This window comes from Mustela lutreola, chromosome 13 (genome assembly GCF_030435805.1).
Source record: "Mustela lutreola isolate mMusLut2 chromosome 13, mMusLut2.pri, whole genome shotgun sequence".
Lineage (NCBI taxonomy): Eukaryota > Metazoa > Chordata > Mammalia > Carnivora > Mustelidae > Mustela > Mustela lutreola.
Genome location: NC_081302.1, coordinates 57836293 through 57854339, shown reverse-complemented (window position 1 = coordinate 57854339; position 18047 = coordinate 57836293). Strand labels below are relative to the sequence as shown.

The 18047-nt window shown below is 46.2% G+C and overlaps 1 protein-coding gene across 1 annotated transcript in view; it reads left to right on the top strand.

Annotated features, from left to right (window-relative positions):
* RUBCNL (rubicon like autophagy enhancer) overlaps window positions 1-16816 on the top strand; it is a 34464-nt gene extending 17648 nt beyond the window's left edge. Inside the window, exons 9-14 of the mRNA XM_059143940.1 lie at window positions 1022-1086; window positions 7446-7684; window positions 8582-8643; window positions 11506-11659; window positions 12301-12391; window positions 13552-16816. Coding sequence (XP_058999923.1) covers window positions 1022-1086; window positions 7446-7684; window positions 8582-8643; window positions 11506-11659; window positions 12301-12391; window positions 13552-13664 — 724 coding nt within the window. The 3' untranslated portion in view covers window positions 13665-16816. The remainder of the gene's footprint in view (window positions 1-1021; window positions 1087-7445; window positions 7685-8581; window positions 8644-11505; window positions 11660-12300; window positions 12392-13551) is intronic.
* The last annotated feature ends 1231 nt before the right edge of the window (window positions 16817-18047 follow it).

The following is an 18047-nucleotide window of genomic DNA, read 5'->3' as shown; positions in this document are numbered from 1 at the left end:
CAAAATGACAAAAGAGGGTGCAAAAGAAAAAAAAGAAATAAACTCATTTTTATAAATGTCTATGTATAAATGAAATACATAATAACTCAAGGTAATAGTTTTATTTGTTTCTGAGAGGATATGACATTGTAAGGGGACATTTTAACCACTTACAGTTTCTCCATTCCTCTTGGCTTGTATTTAACGTGTTCCCAAACTGCAGCGTAAGGAAGAGCCTGGGGGAGGGTCTTGCCTGTGGCCCATGGAAGTGCCCTAATAGGCTCTATCTTGTATTTTTTCTGTTTGAGAGAATGCCAAGAAGGTGTCTAGAGTGCTTGGGCAGAAGAGCTCCTTCTCCTGGCTTGGGGAGGGGTCACTCTCCTCAGCAAGGGTTGTCTTTTCTCTAAAATGTCTCTACGTCCTCTCTAGGGCACATGGTTAAGGTTCTGCACATTTTTACCTTGGTCCATTTTTGCAGACCCTAAACTGTAACAAAATTTTACAACTTCCTTCATATTTCCAAATCACATATGGAGTTGTGGCGTCAAGAGTTCAGTAGAAGACACTGCAGTAGATGGTCACTCTCCAGAAATGTCTGATACTTGGGTCTTATGTGACCTCTTATTCGTTTTTTTGGGTCCCTGTGTGAACTTCCCAGGCATATCACCTCTTGGTGTTTCATCTCCCTGAACTTTTCTCCCTTGAGTTACATGTCTCCACTTCTCACCGGTGGGGGTCCTGTGCATCTTGTAGTCTGGTGATAGTAGGGGTTTTTAAAAGACCCAGAGATCTCTAAATAAATAAATAAATAAATAAATAAATAAAACTAACGGGCTAAATAGTGATAAAATAAAATAAACGACCCAGAAATCTCAACTAGAAAACTGTACTGAAGAATGCTATTTTTTTCCCAAATGAAAAAATGACGAAATTAAAGCCTTGAGCCCAGAAAAGCACCCTGATGTCAGTTTCTTGTCCAGTCAGTGAAAAATGCTCTGTTGGCTATTTCTGAACTGTAACTGTGATCCCTTTCTGTGTGCAGGAAGGAACTCGTGGTAGCAACCCAGAATTTTTTGTGTGCTGGCTGTGGAACTCCAATAGAACCTAGTAAGTATGGGCAGTGGGTTACCCATTGAGGACACAATGACAGGGCCAGGAATGGCAAAGTTGGAGAGTGTGCTGTTTTTGTGAGAGATGCCTTGGGTGGAGTTTTTATAGGAACTTCAACTGCTGCCTTCTCTTTCCTGCAGAGGTCATCGTGACCTATAAGGCTGTGTGGCTGGCCTGTTAACTTATCTCCTGGTTCTCTTGCCCTTGAGCCCTCAGTACCAGCCACACGGCCTCCCTGCTGGTCCTTGAAGGAGGCAGGCTCATGCCTGACTTAGGAACTTGCTTTTCCGGTTTTCACTCTCCCGAGGATGACATCCCTATGGCTGGTTCCCTCACTCGACGTGAGGAGATGTTCTCTGGCCACCCTGTTGAAGATGCCAACATTGCGACACTCCTGGCCACAAACATGTGTACACTTTACTCTCCCTACTTATTTTTCACTCGAGCACTTACCTTCCTAAAATGCTCTTCGAGATTTTACAGATTTCGCTAATCATTGGTCTGCGTCCCTGTCTCGATTCTAAGTTCCAGGAGGACAGACGTGTTGTCTGTTTTGTTCATTGCTTTGATCCCCTGCTCCTACAAGAGCACCTGGCACACAGTTGTTCCTCAAAAGGTATTTGTTGAGTGCCTGAATGGCTTGTATCAAGGAGCTGGCCAAAGCCCTCCGAGAGGATTTGGGGAGGTGGCTTGAGGGATCATTCCTTGGCCAGCTGGGGGCCTAGAAAGTCAGACTTCTTCGAGTCAGAAATTCAAATTGCCCACTGAAGACTGCCAGTCACATATTCTGCTTGTGAGTGTATCCACAGGTCTGGCGTGTAAAAGGCTGGGGAGAGGAGCTTTGCTGGAAAGGGTTCCTTTGGCCTTTGATAGGAAGTCTTGGAAGGAAAAAGACTTTGAACACAGAAATCTGTCTGGGATTCCTTCTACCATATTGAATGACAGTGCCCACCCTTCATCACAGTTGTAACTGGTTTCCTTGAAAGGAAGGACTCATCCTCCCAACTAGTCTAGTAGAAATCATGTCTGTTTGGTTAACAGCCCCCATATGCTGGTGCCTCAGGATGGAGTGCATGCTTGAGTGCATGAGTCAGAAACTATGAACACATGACTGTGATTCTGCCAACTTTTAAACAATCTCTCTAAGTTCATTCAACTACAGAGATGTAGGCCTGCACTGGTTGTGTGAACATGGTCCTTCCCTCAGGAAGCTCGCTTCCAAGAGGCAGAGGCCATCAGCCAAGTGAACAGCAAGTACGATGCTTAGAATGAAAAAGAAAGTCAAGAGTGCTGTGGGATTTACTTCATGGGAACTGAATCTGGGCTTAAGGGGGCTGGGAGGGAGAAGTTCTGTAGGGAAGTGATTGTCCCAGGAAGAGTGTGTGTGTGTGTGTGTGTGTGTGTGTGTGTGTGTGTGTGTATTGTGGGGGTAAGGGTCACCCTGAGCAAAGGACCTGCAGCAACTGCTGGGAAGTCCTGCGTGAGCAGAGAGTAGTAAGGAGAGAAGAAAGCTGCTCACAGGTGCCCAGGGCATAGACGGCAGATGCACTTTAAGACACGGAGGCAATTTGGACTTTTCCTGTGAACTTCCTATATAGTTCTTAGGATATATTTTGACTTCTTAAAATTTTTAAAAAGATTTTGTTTATTTGTTTGAAAGAGAGAGAGCAAGCACAAGCAGAGGGGAGAGGCAGAGAGAGAGAGAGAAGCAGATTCCTTGCCTAGCAGGGAACCTGAAGCAGAGCTCGATCCCAGGATCCTAAGATCATGACCTGAGCCACAGGGAGATGCTTAACCGACTGAGGCCCCCAGATGCCCCTTGAGTTTTTACTTGAAGATATTTTTGAACTTCCGGAAGAGTTGCAAAAATAGTATTCTATATTCCTTTCATCCAGCTTCCCCTCACATTAGCATCTTATAATAATCAGAGTAAAATTACCAACTGAGGGCTTCGCGTTGGTACAGTCGCATTCACTCAGGCACAGACTGATTCAGATCTCACCCATGACCTTGATCTGCTCCCAGGTCCAGTTCAGAGCTGCACAAGGCATGTAGTTGTCTGCTCTCCTTGGGCTCCTCCAATCTCACACCTGTTGAACCATTTGAAAAGTATGCAGAGAACGTGACAGCTTACCCTTTAATATTCCAGCATGTTCTAAAAATGAGGATGATGAACAGTTAGCACACCAAAGGAAATGATTACAATTCTCTAATACTCTCTCTTACTAGTCCATATTCATTTGTTGTTCTCACGATGTCATTTTTGTAGCCAATTTTTCTATCCAGCTTCTAACCGAGTTTCAGACACTGCATTTAGTCATTATTTCTCTTTAGCCACCTCTATTCTAGAACTCCACTGTCCAGCATGGTAGCCACTCCCTCATGTGGCTATTTAAGATTTAATTTAAATTAATTGAAGTTAAAAATCCAGTTCCTCAGGGCGCCTGGGTGGCTTACTCAGTTAAGCATTGGCCTTCAGCTCAGGTCAGGGTCCTGGGATCGAGTCCCACGTTGGGCTCTCTGATCGGCTGGGAGCCTGCTTCTCCCTCTGCCTGCCACTCCACCTGCTTGTACTTTCTCCCTCTCTGTGTCAAATAAGCAAAGTCTTTAAAAAAAAGATCCAGGTCCTCAGACACACTAGCTACATTTCAAGTGCTCAGTAGCCACATGTGGCTTGTAGCTACTACATTGGACGTCATAGGCTTAGAAGAGTCCCCTCCACCCAGAAAGTTCTCTTGGACAGCACTGGTCTAGAATTTGTACTTCCAATTTTTTTTTTTCCTGTGGCACTGACTTTTCCTCCAATGAGAACAGCTGTGGTTTAAAGCAGGGCTTCTCGACTTCAGTACCACTGACTCTGTTGAAGAGCTGTCCTGTACATTCTAGGACGTTCAAAAGCATCACTAGATGCTACTGGTTGCTCTCCAGTTATGACAACTGGAAATATCTTCAGATATTTCCACATATTCTTAGGGAATCACCCCTGGTTGAGAACACCTGGTTTAGGATGCATCGTTTAGCTCTATTTTAATTAAAGGACTGAAGAAACCAAAAGAGAGAGACATCATTTATTCTGTATTGATAGTATAGTACTTAGTAGAGAGTCAATGAAATTTGATGAGTGAATGACCGGACATTGAGATTTTAGGATTGTAGATTTTAGGAAAAGATGAATTATAGCAGGAAAATTTATTGGTCCCATCGGTTCCCCTTTCTTTTTCCATCCTGCTAAGTTTGATCAGAAATGTAGAGTGGAAGGGCCAGAGCATACCTTCCTTTCTGCACATTTTATATAAAATGTATCAAGTCCCTGTCACAAGCCAAAAAATACTCATCATCTGACAAATCAGAAATTGTAATCCAGGGTAGGAAATAGACACATACAACTGACTTCTCAAGATTTGAAATTGAAGAACTCAAACATAAAGCATTTAACGAGTTCTTAACAAGAATTCGTCAACCCTAGTTGTGTGTCCTTATAATTGAACCTGGTTGTTTATGATTCCATATTTACAGATTTACCTGCTGGATGAATTTTATTGGTGGTCACAGAATCATTATGCATGGTGTTTTCACAGTCATGCACAAAGCACCAAAAATTTGAGTTGCCTGAAATTTGAGTTGCCCAAAGCACACGTTTCCAGCTGAAGGCCATGCTCTGCCTTCGGGTTTTCTCTCTCATACTGTGAACAAGACCTTCTCATGGTTTATTGAATGCCTTTTTTATTTTGTTACAGCTTTGCATTTTTTGTTGATGAGTTAGCTATTTAAAACATTTTTTTTTTTAAAGATTTTATTTATTTATTTAACAGAGAGAAATCACAAGTAGATAGAGAAGCAGGCAGAGAGAGAGAGGGGGAAGCAGGCTCCCTGCTGAGCAGAGAGCCCGATGCGGGACTCGATCCCAGGACCCTGAGATCATGACCTGAGCCAAAGGCAGCGGCTTAACCCACTGAGCCACCCAGGCGCCCATGAGTTAGCTATTTAAAATATCCCCCACATATGGTACTGAAGTGCTTCTAAGCACGAGAAGGATATGATTTGCTTTATGGAAAATATACATGCATTAGATAAGCTTCATTCAGGCATGAGTTAGAGATAGTGCTGTTGGTCCTGAGCAAGGATATAACAAAAATATAACAAAATAATATATTGTTCGCAATGTATATATAAGGTTGTTACTGTTGGATTAGCGTTGATAATATATATAAGGTTGTTAAAAATAAATTATAACAAAATACATTAGATGTGGTGTTTTTAAACAGAAAACACACATAAAGCAGGGTTATGTATTGACCAGTTGGTGAAAATGGTACCAGAGGGTCACAGAAGCCTAAACCTGTTTTTCCCTCAGGAGCATACATACCTGTTTTGACAGATTAGGTGTTCATGGCACCTTTACAGAACATAAACTATTGTAAATAGTAAGAATCAATGGGTGCAACCGGGGTCTGAGGGATAATCTGGGCAAGCGCAAAGGTGTTAGCTCCTCGCCCTTTCTCTCCATTGCATGCGGCAGAGGGTGAGGGGGCCGTGATGGCCAAAAGCTGGAGCTTCCGGCCAGACGTGGGTGGGAACCCCACTAGCCTGCTCCCTGAGTATCTCTTCATTCCCTGTCTGGGCTCTCATCAGTGAAATGGGACATAATAGCCCCTGCCTCTTACTGGTTCGAGCAGAGAATGACACAGTGTAGGTGAGAATTTTAACCAGAGCGTAACACAAAGTTGGTGCTCAGTAAGGGATAACTCCTGCAGTCACTCGGGCCTTGTTTATTGATTGATTGATTGGTTTTATATTTTATTTTATTTTATTTTTGTAAACATACGTGCAGAAGCATATAGGACTAGCAGTGTACCTAACTCATTGAAAGCGCTCGTCATTCAAGTAATGTCTCCTTTCATTAAAATACAAGTGACCTTGTTTATTCTGGAAGCTGGAGCAAAGAAACTAGATTTAGAATCTTCAGTGTACCAGGTGCTGTGGTAGCTGCTTTGCCACCCATCCTTCCATTTAATCTGATGATGATGATATCATCCTCGCCCATCTTAGGCTCCAAGGTTGAGGGCAGGACACTGTGGAGACTTAACTGAGTTGCTGTCTTCTTAAACTGGGTGGCAGGTACACAGGGACTTGATGCATTTGTCCCTACACCTTTTGCTTGCCCATATATTTGGTTAGATATATTTCGGAAACCAATGCGTGCTCATTTGAGCAAATTAAAAAAATGCAAAAGAATGAAAAATCCTTTCTCCTGCCCTCTGGAAGTGTTCACTTTTGGCTTTTTGGTGGGGATCCTCTTGGACTGTGTATGTGTGTTTTTAGAAGCAAAATCACGATCGCAGTGTAAGCATCTGGAACTGGATGTCCACTGCCCACACTCATCCATGCATTCGTGGGCTCTCTGTCATTTCGTTGTTGAGGGCACCGTGCCTGTCTAGCCGGGTGCTTCGTAATGTATGTTCAGATTGCTGTAACGTACTGTAATGGGTACCTGTGTCTCCACACGTGCATGTTACCATTTCTGTCTGGTGTCACCAAAGCAGGAGTCCCGGTACACATCAGAGTTCAAGTATATCGTGGAAATGTCCTCCTAGAAAGTCCCCTCAGGTCAGCCCTGAGAGTGAGTTTCCGCCCCTCTGCCCCTCGCCGGCCCTGGGTCCTCTACCTCTGTGACGGTCTCCTGCAAAACCAAGCATTCACCCTTTCGACACGCACGTCCTTGCTGCTGAGATCGTTTCTCAGGTCATTCCTCGTCAGCTGCACTCCCTGTTTCCATGTATCGCCTGTTCCCATCCTTGGTGCATCTCTGTAATGTGTTTGCCCTGGGCTTATCCAGGAAGTCTTTAAGGTGCTGCTCCCTAAGGTGTCTCCAAAGCGTGCCTGACGATTTACCAAGTACTTTCCGTAGGTGTGATAGCCCATAACCTGGTCCTGAGCTGCTTTTTATAGCTTCAGGATAGTTAGCCTGAAAGGGTTCTACCAGCCCTCAGGCTGCCGGCGGGCAGGAGGCAGAGGGTAGACTCCCACCGATTTCTGGACTCTAAACCTCCTGTTCTTTTGCCTACACTGCCGTTTACAATGCCTGTCTTCCAAATTCAGGAGTCTTTGGGGTGGCTTTCTCTTTTTCTGACACCTGTTTTTGGAAAGCAGGGCTCCTGAATGGCCATATAATACACAGCCTCGGAGCTTTCTCAGAGGCTCTGAGGGCACGTACGATGTTAGCAGCACAAACCCTGCCATCTGGGTCTTGAACCTCACAGGAATGGGAAGCGGTGGGGGGAGGCGGGCAGAGGGCAGTGGGTTTGCCATTCGCCAGCTGAGGTGAGGCATTCTCACCCTCCCGTGGGCTCTTGCAGAGTTTGTGAAGCGGCTCCGGTACTGTGACTACCTGGGCAAGTACTTCTGTGACTGCTGCCACATCTACGCAGAGAGCTGCATCCCTGCGCGGATCCTGACCACGTGGGACTTCAGGAAGTACTACGTCAGCAATTTCTCCAAACGGCTGCTGGACGGTCTAGGGCCCCAGCCCGTTTTCAATTTTCTGAGCATTGGCCATGGCCTTTATGCCAAGGTCAAGGAACTGGACAGAGTGAGGGTGAGCATTGGCCTCGGCGGGGGAGGCGGGGCCGCTGGCGCCAAGGGACCTGCGGCCGCCAGTGCACCTTGCAACCTTGCACCATCTCAGGGGACACAACCGGACCCTCCAAAGGGCGGGTTTGCTGCCAGCTGCTGGAGCTTTATTTTCCAAGGCCCGGTACCAAATTCCCTATGTAGGCATCGTTTTGCGTTTATCACATTGATTTTGACATTTATTTATTATTAGTTTTTAAAATAAAATTATGTTTAAGGGGTAGAGCATGATAATTTGATGTTCAACAAGTGAAATAATTACTGGTCAAGCTAATTAGCATCTCCGTCTCCACAGTTAGGGTTTGTGTGTGTGTGTGTGTGTGTGTGTGTGTGTTGGGAGCACTGCAAGTTTCCAGTGTTCAATACAGTATTATTAGCTGTAGTCCTCATACGATTTATTAGACCTGTAGACTTGTTCATCCTACGTAACTGCACCTTTGTTCCCTTTGGCCAGCATCTCCCCATTTGCCTCACCTCCCTGTCTCCCTGTTCAACTCTCTGCTTCTTTTAAGATTCCTCCTGTAAGTGAGACCATGCAGTTTTTTTCTTTCTGTGTCTGTCTGATTTCACTGAGCATGATGCCCTCCGGTTTTATCCCTGTAGCCACAAAAGGCAGGACCTCCATCTTTCACAGACAGTTTTGTGTTTTCCTCAAAGAAGGTCCCCCGTGGTTGTGTAAGCCTCAGGCTTCACACAACTTGGGTTTCTACTGGACTCTGTCATGAACCCCTGCTAGAGGGACTGTTTGCGTGTCTTAGAGTTGTAGCATTTCGAAGTTAGAACTAACATTTGCATTTGATTTGTACATTTTCTGTGTCATTGATTGCATTAACTTCTCCCCCTGTTTGGGTTCTCACATTAGGAAACCCGGGAACAACTTTTTCATATCAAGAAGTTGTTGAAGACCTGCAGGTTTGCTGAAAGGTACTGATGTTGGCTGGGTCCGTCCACGCCTGAGGTTGGGAGGGCTGGGAGCCTCTGCATACCTACACACACCTGCCAGTCCCTTGGGTACCAACTGCTTCCAGGTCCTTCAATCCACAGGGCTCCTTAGCACAGCAACTCCCTCGGGCCTCTTCTTGATGATCCAGACCCTTTAGCTAAAGTTGCTGAATCTTCTGGCTCACTAGTAATGAACTTAACGTGTTAGAAGAATCGGCCAGAACAAGGATGAAATAACTCCAGCCAGCGGCCTTACTATGATTACTGTTGTTATTTTAAGTTGTGGCCAAACACGCATAACAAAATATACCATCTTAACCATTTTAAGTGTACAATTCAGTGGCATTAAGTACATTCACATTCTTGTCCAACCGTCACCACCATCCATCCACAGAATTTTTTCTCTTGCAAAACTGAAACTCTGTATCATTTAGCAATAACTCCCTCCTCCCTCGCTCCTCCTGCCCCTGGCAACCACCATTCTCCTTACCGTCTCTATGGACTCACTCCTCTGGGTGACTCCTGGAAGTGCAGCCACAGAGTATTTGTGCTTTTGTGACTGGGTTATGGCACTCAACATAATTTCTTGGAGAAACGCCCATGTTGTAGCATGGGTCAGAAGTTCCTTTCTTTTTTAGGGCTGAAAAATATTCCATTATATGTACCTACCGCATTTTGTTTATCTGTTCAGCCACCTTGGGTTGCTTTCACCTTTTAGCTGTTGTGACTAGAGGTGCTCTGAGCAGGGTGTATCGATGGCCTTTTTAAAAAATCCCCGATGGAGGGCGTGTCAAACTGTCGTTGCTGTTTCGTACTTTATAGTATCATGTGGTGTTAATTTTGGTATGGTTCTCTTACTGGTAGATTTTATTTTTTTAAGATTTTATTTATTTGACAGACAGAGATCACAAGGAGGCAGAGAGGCAGGCAGAGAGAGAGAGAGGGAATCAGGCTCCCCGCGGAGCAGAGAGCCCAATGTGGGGCTCGATCCCAGGACCCTGGGATCATGACCTGAGCTGAAGGCAGAGGCTTAACCCACTGAGCCACCCAGGCACCCCTTACTGGTATATTTTTAATCTAATAGATTTTAATATCTTTATATTAAAATAGATTTTAATATCTCTATAGATAGTATACTATCTCTATACTCTATAGAGTATAGATAGTAAACTAGATAGATTTTAATATCTCATAGATACTTGGATTTTTAATACCATTAGTTATTTAAAAGACCGGGCTTTAGATGAATCGCTGTGCACATCCATAATATGTCCTTAGAATAAACTTATAGCGGTGGAATTTTGGGGAGCCATGGCATAAAGGTATAGGCATGAATTCAATGACAGAGATATAATTTTTTAAGTGAGAAAAGAGGTTACTTAAGGGGTTAAGATTATTTGTTATAATAGACAGGATCATAGTTTTTTAAAAAATTGTTTCATTTTATTATTATTTTTTTAAGATTTTATTTATTTACTTATTTACCAGAGAGAGAGAGAGCACACAAGTAGGGGGAACAGCAGGCAGAGGGCGAAACAGGCTCCCCACATCAAAACCGATGTGGGACTCGACCCCAGGACCCTGGGGTTATGACCTGAACAGAAAGTACATGCTTACCCGACTGAGACACCAAGGCGTCCCCCCAAAATTGTTTTGTTTTAAAGCTGCTTTCACTTTCTGATCTTTAATGATAATGTACTATATCTTTAATGATAATGTATTGCCTTTGAATTAAATTTCTTGGGGAGGAGCACATCTCCTGTAGTTATTTGGCCTTAAGCTCTACCTCATGGCAGTGATGTGACAGGTTAGCTACGTCTCAGGCTGTCAGTTTTCTTGCCTGTAACATATAACAATCCTCATAATTATTACTGTCTACCAAAATTTCTTGAGTATCCATTCTGTGCTTCAGATAAAAAGTCTGTGGTACTCATGTTACATCCAGGGAGAAAGCACAAAGCTCTTATCGCCAGACCATGTGTTAGACATACACACATGGTGCCGCACAGAAGAGGCAACAGTTAGGTCCTACAGGGCGGGACAGGGAGGAGGACCACAGAGCTTCCCGGAGAAAAAGCAGAGTTTAAAGAGCAAGTCAGACTGAAGAAGTGCCAGGGGTCCCCCTCTAGAAGAAGCAGCGTGAGTGAGCATCTCAGGCTGGATGGAGAATTCAGCACAGATTGGCCTGTTGGAATGTCAAGTCCAGCGTAGGCAGTGGCTGGCTCGGGAATGAGTGCGTGGCGCCACTAACAGATATAGGGGATTCAGGAGGAGAGAAGTAGGGGTTGGAGAAAGATGCGATCCATATGTGACTGCCCTTCGGACACACAGGTGGCTACGATGAGCTCACAGTTGGATGCTTGAGTCTTGGGCTCGGTGCTGGGGTCCTGGCTGGGCAAGTCACGCACCTGCCTATGAGCAGTGATCCTCCTGCTGGCCGGACAACAGTCAGCAGGCAGATGGACTTGAAACTGAGCTGGAATGAATGAGGTCGTCTTTTTTTTAAATCTCAGTACATGTTTTTAAGACTTGAAAAATAACTGTGCAGCTGTCTTTTGCTGAGAATCTCCATGGGCAGGCTGCGAGAGATGTTTTTCTGATGGCTTAGCTTTTTGAAATCCACTTTTAGGGAATTTTAGGTTTCTGGCTTCCAAACAAACTTGCAGAATGTCAGACGGTGAGCCAGGTTCACTTGCTCTTGGGCTTTCTTTTTTTTTTTTTGAACTGAGTTAAAAAAATAATCAAGTGTGAGTGCCAGAGAAAACCCCCGCCTGCTCGGCCTCCTTGTGTCACAGCCTCTGTGTGGGTGGCTGTCCGACCTCCTCTTTGTTTCCTCCCCGGCAGCGCGCTAAAGGAGTTTGAGCAGGTGCCGAGGCACCTGACTGATGAGCTCCACCTGTTCTCCCTGGAGGATCTGGTCAGGGTCAAGAAACGGCTGCTGGTGCCCTTGCTCAAGGACATTCTAAAAGCTTCCCTCGCGCATGTGGCCAGCTGTGAGGTAAGGCTCCCCTGGGACAGGTGTGACCCTGAGCTGTCCCTTACCTTTTAAGGCCTGGGATAGGTGTTCTGCACCTTACCTCATTTAACCACCACGGACTGTGAGGGAAGTGCGGGGAACACTATTTCCAGATGAGAGGAATGAGGGTTGAGCTATTTGGTAACAGCCAAGATCGTCATGCTGGCCCGTGGCAGGGCTGGGAATGCAAGCGTGGGCCAGTCGACTTCGTGTCAGGGCCAAGTGCTGCTGGGGACCTTGCTTGACGCCCATCTTTCTGGACGCACCAAGGACAGCCATGTGGACTCAGGATCCCGGGGACTAGGAGCTCTGTGTCTGCATGAACTCAAAAATTGTAGAACAGCCCTCAGAAATAAGGTCATTTGAAGGCCCACGTATAAAGTCATGATCTTTCCCTGGCGTCTTAGATTAAATCTCTCCATGCAAAACAGAGGCACGCGTACCGTTCACATCCATTTACTCTACTCAAGTGAGATCTAGTGTCCCGGTCCTTCTAGAGGCCGGGATGCCAGACACTTAACGATGGAGGTTTATAAAGTTCTGTGAAAGTAGTTACTTGACTTCTCCATCAAAAGCATCGTTGCCAAGGAGGATTTTAACTTTTTGGCCCCCTTCTCTTACAGCTGTGTCAAGGAAAGGGCTTCATCTGTGAATTTTGCCAGAGTACAGCCGTCATCTTCCCCTTTCAGACTGAGACGTGTAGAAGATGTGCAGGTATCTTATTAACTTCATAATGCACGCTTGATAATAGCTTAATAAACGGAAGTGCACGATGAGCTTAATAGCAGTTTAATCACTTAAGCACACTGTTGTTGGAAGTATAATGGTGCTAGTGCATGCGTGTATGTAGGGTAGGACCTCATGGAGTTTTGGGTGTGTGGGGAAGAGAATTTGGGTGAGGCGGGGATGACGGGGGACATCTCCCCATACAGGAGGGAAGAGTGGTTCCCCCTTTTGCCTATGGCCCAGTTCTTTCCCACCAGGGCAAGCCGTAGCCACTGCCCCAGTTTTAGAATTGGATTACGGTCATGCTTAAGGCTGAGATGCTGTCCTTGACCCCTCTTGTACTCCAAGGGCAGTTTGAGTCGTCATCACGGAGACCACGTAGCCCAAAAAACCTAACGTGTTTACTACCTGGCTCTTCCCAGCAGAGATGCTCAGATCTTGTTAGATTGTCTGTATTGATGCTTGAGGAAATCCTGTGACCTCTCAGCTGTTTCTTGGGAGAGATCAGATCGTGCATTCTGCCTTTACCCTTGATAAGAGTCATTCCTCCCCTTTACCCCTCCAGCACCAACTTCCCGAACACTTTAGGCAGGATCGCAGGGGAGGCTCCCCAGCAGAGAAACTCCAAAGCACGGATCTGTGTGCAGAGAGCTCACCGGGGTGTGATGTTAGGCTCAACACCCGTTAGGGTGTGAAGTCAGCAGGACTCGGCAGAGGAGGAGGCGAGCCATTGTGTGGTAGCAATGGAGGGTCAGCATGTCTCACAAGACGCTCTGAAACAGGATGGCTTGCATGTTGTCACATACTGGGGACAGGGGCCAGGCAAAACCTTTTAAACTGCATGTTGACCAGTCACCCGATGTAGGCCAGTGTCGGCCAAGGGAGAGGACCTTGAGGGAGGGAGGCAGATCTCTCCAGTTTGGGCATTTCCAGTTAGGGCCGCCTCCTGAGCTGTCAGTCACCAACACTCACCATGTTCATGGCACACTGGGGACTTTAGAATCTGTCCCTTCCAACCTGCCTCATTTCTTGTTGGACGACGGGTTTCTGGACCCAGACCACGTCTCTCCCCAGGGTGGGGATGAGCATTTGTATGTATGTGAGAAGACAAGATAGGCTGCTCGCTGATGGCTGTCCTCCTGCTCTAGGGTGCAGAGCGTGCTTTCACAAGCAGTGTTTCCAGTCCTCCGAGTGTCCCCGGTGCGCACGGATCACAGCTCGGAGGAGACTTTGGCAAAGTTTACCTTCTGCAGCAACATGATGCCTGAGTATTTTGGGAAAGACTGTTCAACATGCCTTAGAACACCGATTCCTGTCTATCATTGATCAGATTGTTGCAGATGTTGAGTACTGTATATTAAGGGAAAAAAGTGGCCAATATTGTTTTTTATTATATATATTTAATGTTTTAAAAAGAATGCACTTTTTTGGGTTATTAAGCGTAGGTTTATTACTGGTGGTTTTGTTTACAAATGTTCAGTGTTTTTGCTGCTGCTGGGTTTTTTTTATGAGTTTTTTTATTACTTCTTCAATCGTATTTGAGCGGTTGTATGTAGCTGATATTGGAGCCTATTTTTGTATGAATTGTAACTGACAAATGACTCCATTTGTCTTTCTCTCAAGCTTGTTTTGTGGAATGGATTGGTACTCTCAGTGAACAAAAATGCAGCCAACTATCTGTCTACTCCCGGGTTTTTTCCAACTTAAAGTGCCGTTTCGTAATTATATCCGTTTTGTAATCGTGTTCTAGATTTTCCTTACTCTAGGGTGGGTAGAGAGAGTACACGTTACTTCCGCAGGTGCACCCATTTCAAGACGAGCTGGAGCTGCTCAGCGGTGCCTGGAGCTGCTGTCTGAAGCAGGTGCCTGTACGCCGCGCCCTTATAGACGCACAGACCCGTGCGGCACTTGTCATCCCTCTTCCGCACACTGAGTCAGGGGTGCGCGGCTGGGTGGAACTTCATCCCTGCCCTTTAGGATTTTGTCTCATCAGTATAAAACTGAACATAAGGTATTTACAGACTTAAATCGTGGGAAACTACTGTTAATGAACAATGTGATTTTAGTAATAATAAAATCATAGACATCAATTAAAAAGGCGAGGCAAATCGCTAAACCGTTATGAATTTATTTTTCCTATATTCTTTTATGTATATGCTTTCTTGAGACATGCGAGTCTGTGTTTGTTTGTTTGTTTCCCTTCTACCTTCTGTGTACTCTCGCCTACTTGAGAGGGGTCCTGGGCCCGGGTCCCTTTCCAGCCCATCTTTGCCCAAACCCCATCCAGTCATGTGTGTGTGTGTGTGTGTGTGTGTGTGTGTGTGTGTGTTGTATTCAGTAGGATAATATCGAGCAAATGAAAGAAATGAGTGCTTCTACCAATCCCACGAATCTCATCCTGTCACTTGTTTTCATATCCTAGATGCACCTGGGGCTGGGCTCTCATTTATTGTTTAAGCCAGGCCCCTCTCTCTCTCTTTTTAAGATTTTATTTATTTATTTGAAAGAGAGAGCACAAGCAGGGCGAGTGGCAGAGAGAGGGAGAAGCAGGCTCCCCACTGAGCAGGGAGCCTGATGCAAGGCTCGATCCTAGGATCCTGAGATCATGACCTGAGCCGAAGGCAGATGCTTAACCACCTGAGCCACCTAGTCAACCCAAGCCAGGTCTCTTTCCAATAGAAATTTAGGTACATGGGATAAGATAAATAAGATCAAATTTAAAGCAGTGTTTTATTCCTACCTGTAACTTCTATTCATTCCTTCTTAGGAATTCAGAGTCCGAGTGCTCTGTTAATAATCCTTATACCATCTCCATAGTTTGTGTCAGCGTCTTCATTTCACAAGCAAGACAACCGGCTGAGAGAAGAGAAATGACCTAGGTCCCCAGAGGTGGTGCAGGGGAGAGCTAGCTCTGGCATTTGAGTCCGCCTGCCTCCGAAGCCCACATTCCTAGCCCCTACCCACGTGGTACCGTTTTGAGATAATATAGAAGCAAAACCAATCCGAGCTTGTAAGTGCTGGTCAAACCTTAGCTAGCGCCATGGGGCCGAGGGCTTTCTCACTCGCGCCCTTGTGTTGATTTGAGGAACTTTCTGCGGCTTCCTCGTTGCCTGAAGGACTCTGTGTCCAGGCTGCTGTGTTCGCAAGGCACCGGAATGTGGACGTGTGCGAGACGCATCTCTGATGTTGAGGAAGGAGGAGTGCCCAGCAGCTGCCAGGAAGTGATGCCTTTGATTTTTTATTTTGAGGAAGAATGAGGCAGTATACATAGCCACTCTGTGGGTTTGGCTGAGATTCGGTCCCTCCCCACTGTGGTCACAGATGTTTCTTCCCAGTGAGGTGCCCGTTAGAACCCAGAAGTGGCCTCAGGGCATGTGCAGCAGGCCTGTGGGGAAGTGATCAGTTGTGACATACATTGTTCTTTAACGGGCCTGACTCACTGCCCTGGTTTTTCCGTGCAACTCCTTCCTGGCTGCCAGAGGAAGATGAAGACTTGGTCTTTCTCATCAGATTCGTTACGTGCTGTGAGGTAGCAAATTGCTGTGCGGTGATCCCAATGATCGGTTTTAACTTTACACTGGTCTCTTGGAAAATTCCAGTAACGTATCCTTTATAGTCATGATTCACAGCTGCAGGAGGGAGTTATACTGAGGGATATGGAGCGAGGAGGGGTGAGGAGGAGGAGTGAGACATCTCAGAGATATTCTAGTGGGTTGACTTGGGTGAGAATTAAGGGATGGATTCCCAGATCTGCTGCTTTGAATTCATGGGATTCTGCAAGTTGCTTAAATGCTCTGTGCGCTCCCGCCTCTGTAAAATGGGGGGTCATAAGCATATGCAGTTGCCGTGAGGATTAGACATGGAAGCACCCAGCAGAGGGCCTGGTACAGCAATTATTAAGTGGTAATAATTAGGTCAAGACAAATTAAAAACCGAGTTATACCAACTATTTTCTGTGTCTCTCTGAGTAAATTACTCTGTGTCTCCATTTAATATGCGGATTATTGTGGGCTGAATTGTGTCCCCCTGTGCACCCCCAAAAAAGTTGAAGTTCTCACTCCAGGTATGTTTGAATGTGGCCTTATTTGGAAATAGGTCGTTGATGATGTGATTAAGATGAGGTCATGCTGGATTGGGGCAAATCTTGCTCTAATAACTGGTGTTCTTATAAGAAAAGGGAAAATCTGGATGGAGATACAGACACAGAAGTCCCAGGGAGAATGCCTGCCATGGGGCCATGAGTCTATAAGCCAAGGAACATGGAGGCCTGCAGGCAAGCAGCAGACCCTAGAAGGGAGGCATGGAGCAGATTCTCCCTCGAAGCCTCAAGAAGGAACCCCACCCTGCAGACACCTTGACTTCGGACTTCTAACTTCCAAAATGGTGAAAGAATAAATGCTGTTGTCTTAACCACTCGATTTGTGGTCATTTGTTGCCACAGCCCTGGGAGACCAATGCACCAACATTTGGGGGCATCAGGAGGGCTAGAAGATGAGTGAGTGTCACAGTTTCTGATGTCCTCCAGTTCTCTGCCTCTTCCCTTCAGACGTCAAGACTCAGAGAATGGTAACAATGGCATGGAAACTATAGCATCTCTCGACCTGTGGGTGTCTGTATGGGTAGAGATCCCCACGCACATGACAATGGGGACCGAGCAGCACTATCACCTCTCCTACTCCGATCCGTGAGAACTGGAGAGAACCACTGACCTCAGGTGCCTGGGGATAGCCATGAGCTTCGAAGGTGCTGGCTTGAATCGTCATGGGGGTGGCTGGGGGAAGTGGCTCTTACCTCACATCAGCAGATGAATCCATCCTGATTTTCAGATTTCACAGAAATCAGAATATACCTTCAGACCCATCTCGAGGGGGCATTGATGGCAAGTGTTCAAAAGGCCCTGCTTTCCCTCTTTGCCTACACAGGCTGGAAAGCACTGGCGCTCGCAGCTGGCCACACTCATGGAGTCTGCGTGTAACGGGGACGGGGTCTAGCAGCCTTGCCCCATCCCAGGTCCCTGTGGAGGACCTCAGAGAGGGAGAGAGACTGTCTAATAGAAGACATTGTGGTGTCCTGTGGAGTAACTGGTTGGGGACAAAGGAGGTCACTTCCGTAGCTCTTTGCTGTAGCTGCTTAGAACGTCAGCCTAGGGCTCCAACTTCAGATCAAGTCTGAGGCATCACTGGGACACCCGTGAGGCAGGGGAGAAGATCCATGTTGCTGTGGAGAAAGATCCATTACAAAGGCCATGAAGGAGATAAGCAGAACGTGTGTCAAATTATGTGCTGGAGCAGCCCAGAGGCAGTGTGATAGACGAGCACAGAACTGAGGGGTTCGGCTGGGGAGGAAGCCAGAAAGGTTAGCAGGACCCAGAACGTGAAGCCTAGTGAACATGGAGCCTAGTGAATATGGCGGGCTTCGGACTCTGCAGGAGGCAGGAAAGCTTTGAAGGATTTTGAGAGAGGCTCACAACTCAGCCTCTACACAGGAAGGTAATGCTGTGTCAGGGTTGAGGATGGATGGGAGCCGGAGTTAGAGGCTGACCAGAGGAGAAGATGAGGTTCGGAACCTGGGCTGTCATGGAAGAAATGGGAAAGGAAAGATGCTCGAAAAGGCAGAGGAAGAACTGGCAGGAGGGTAACGAGGC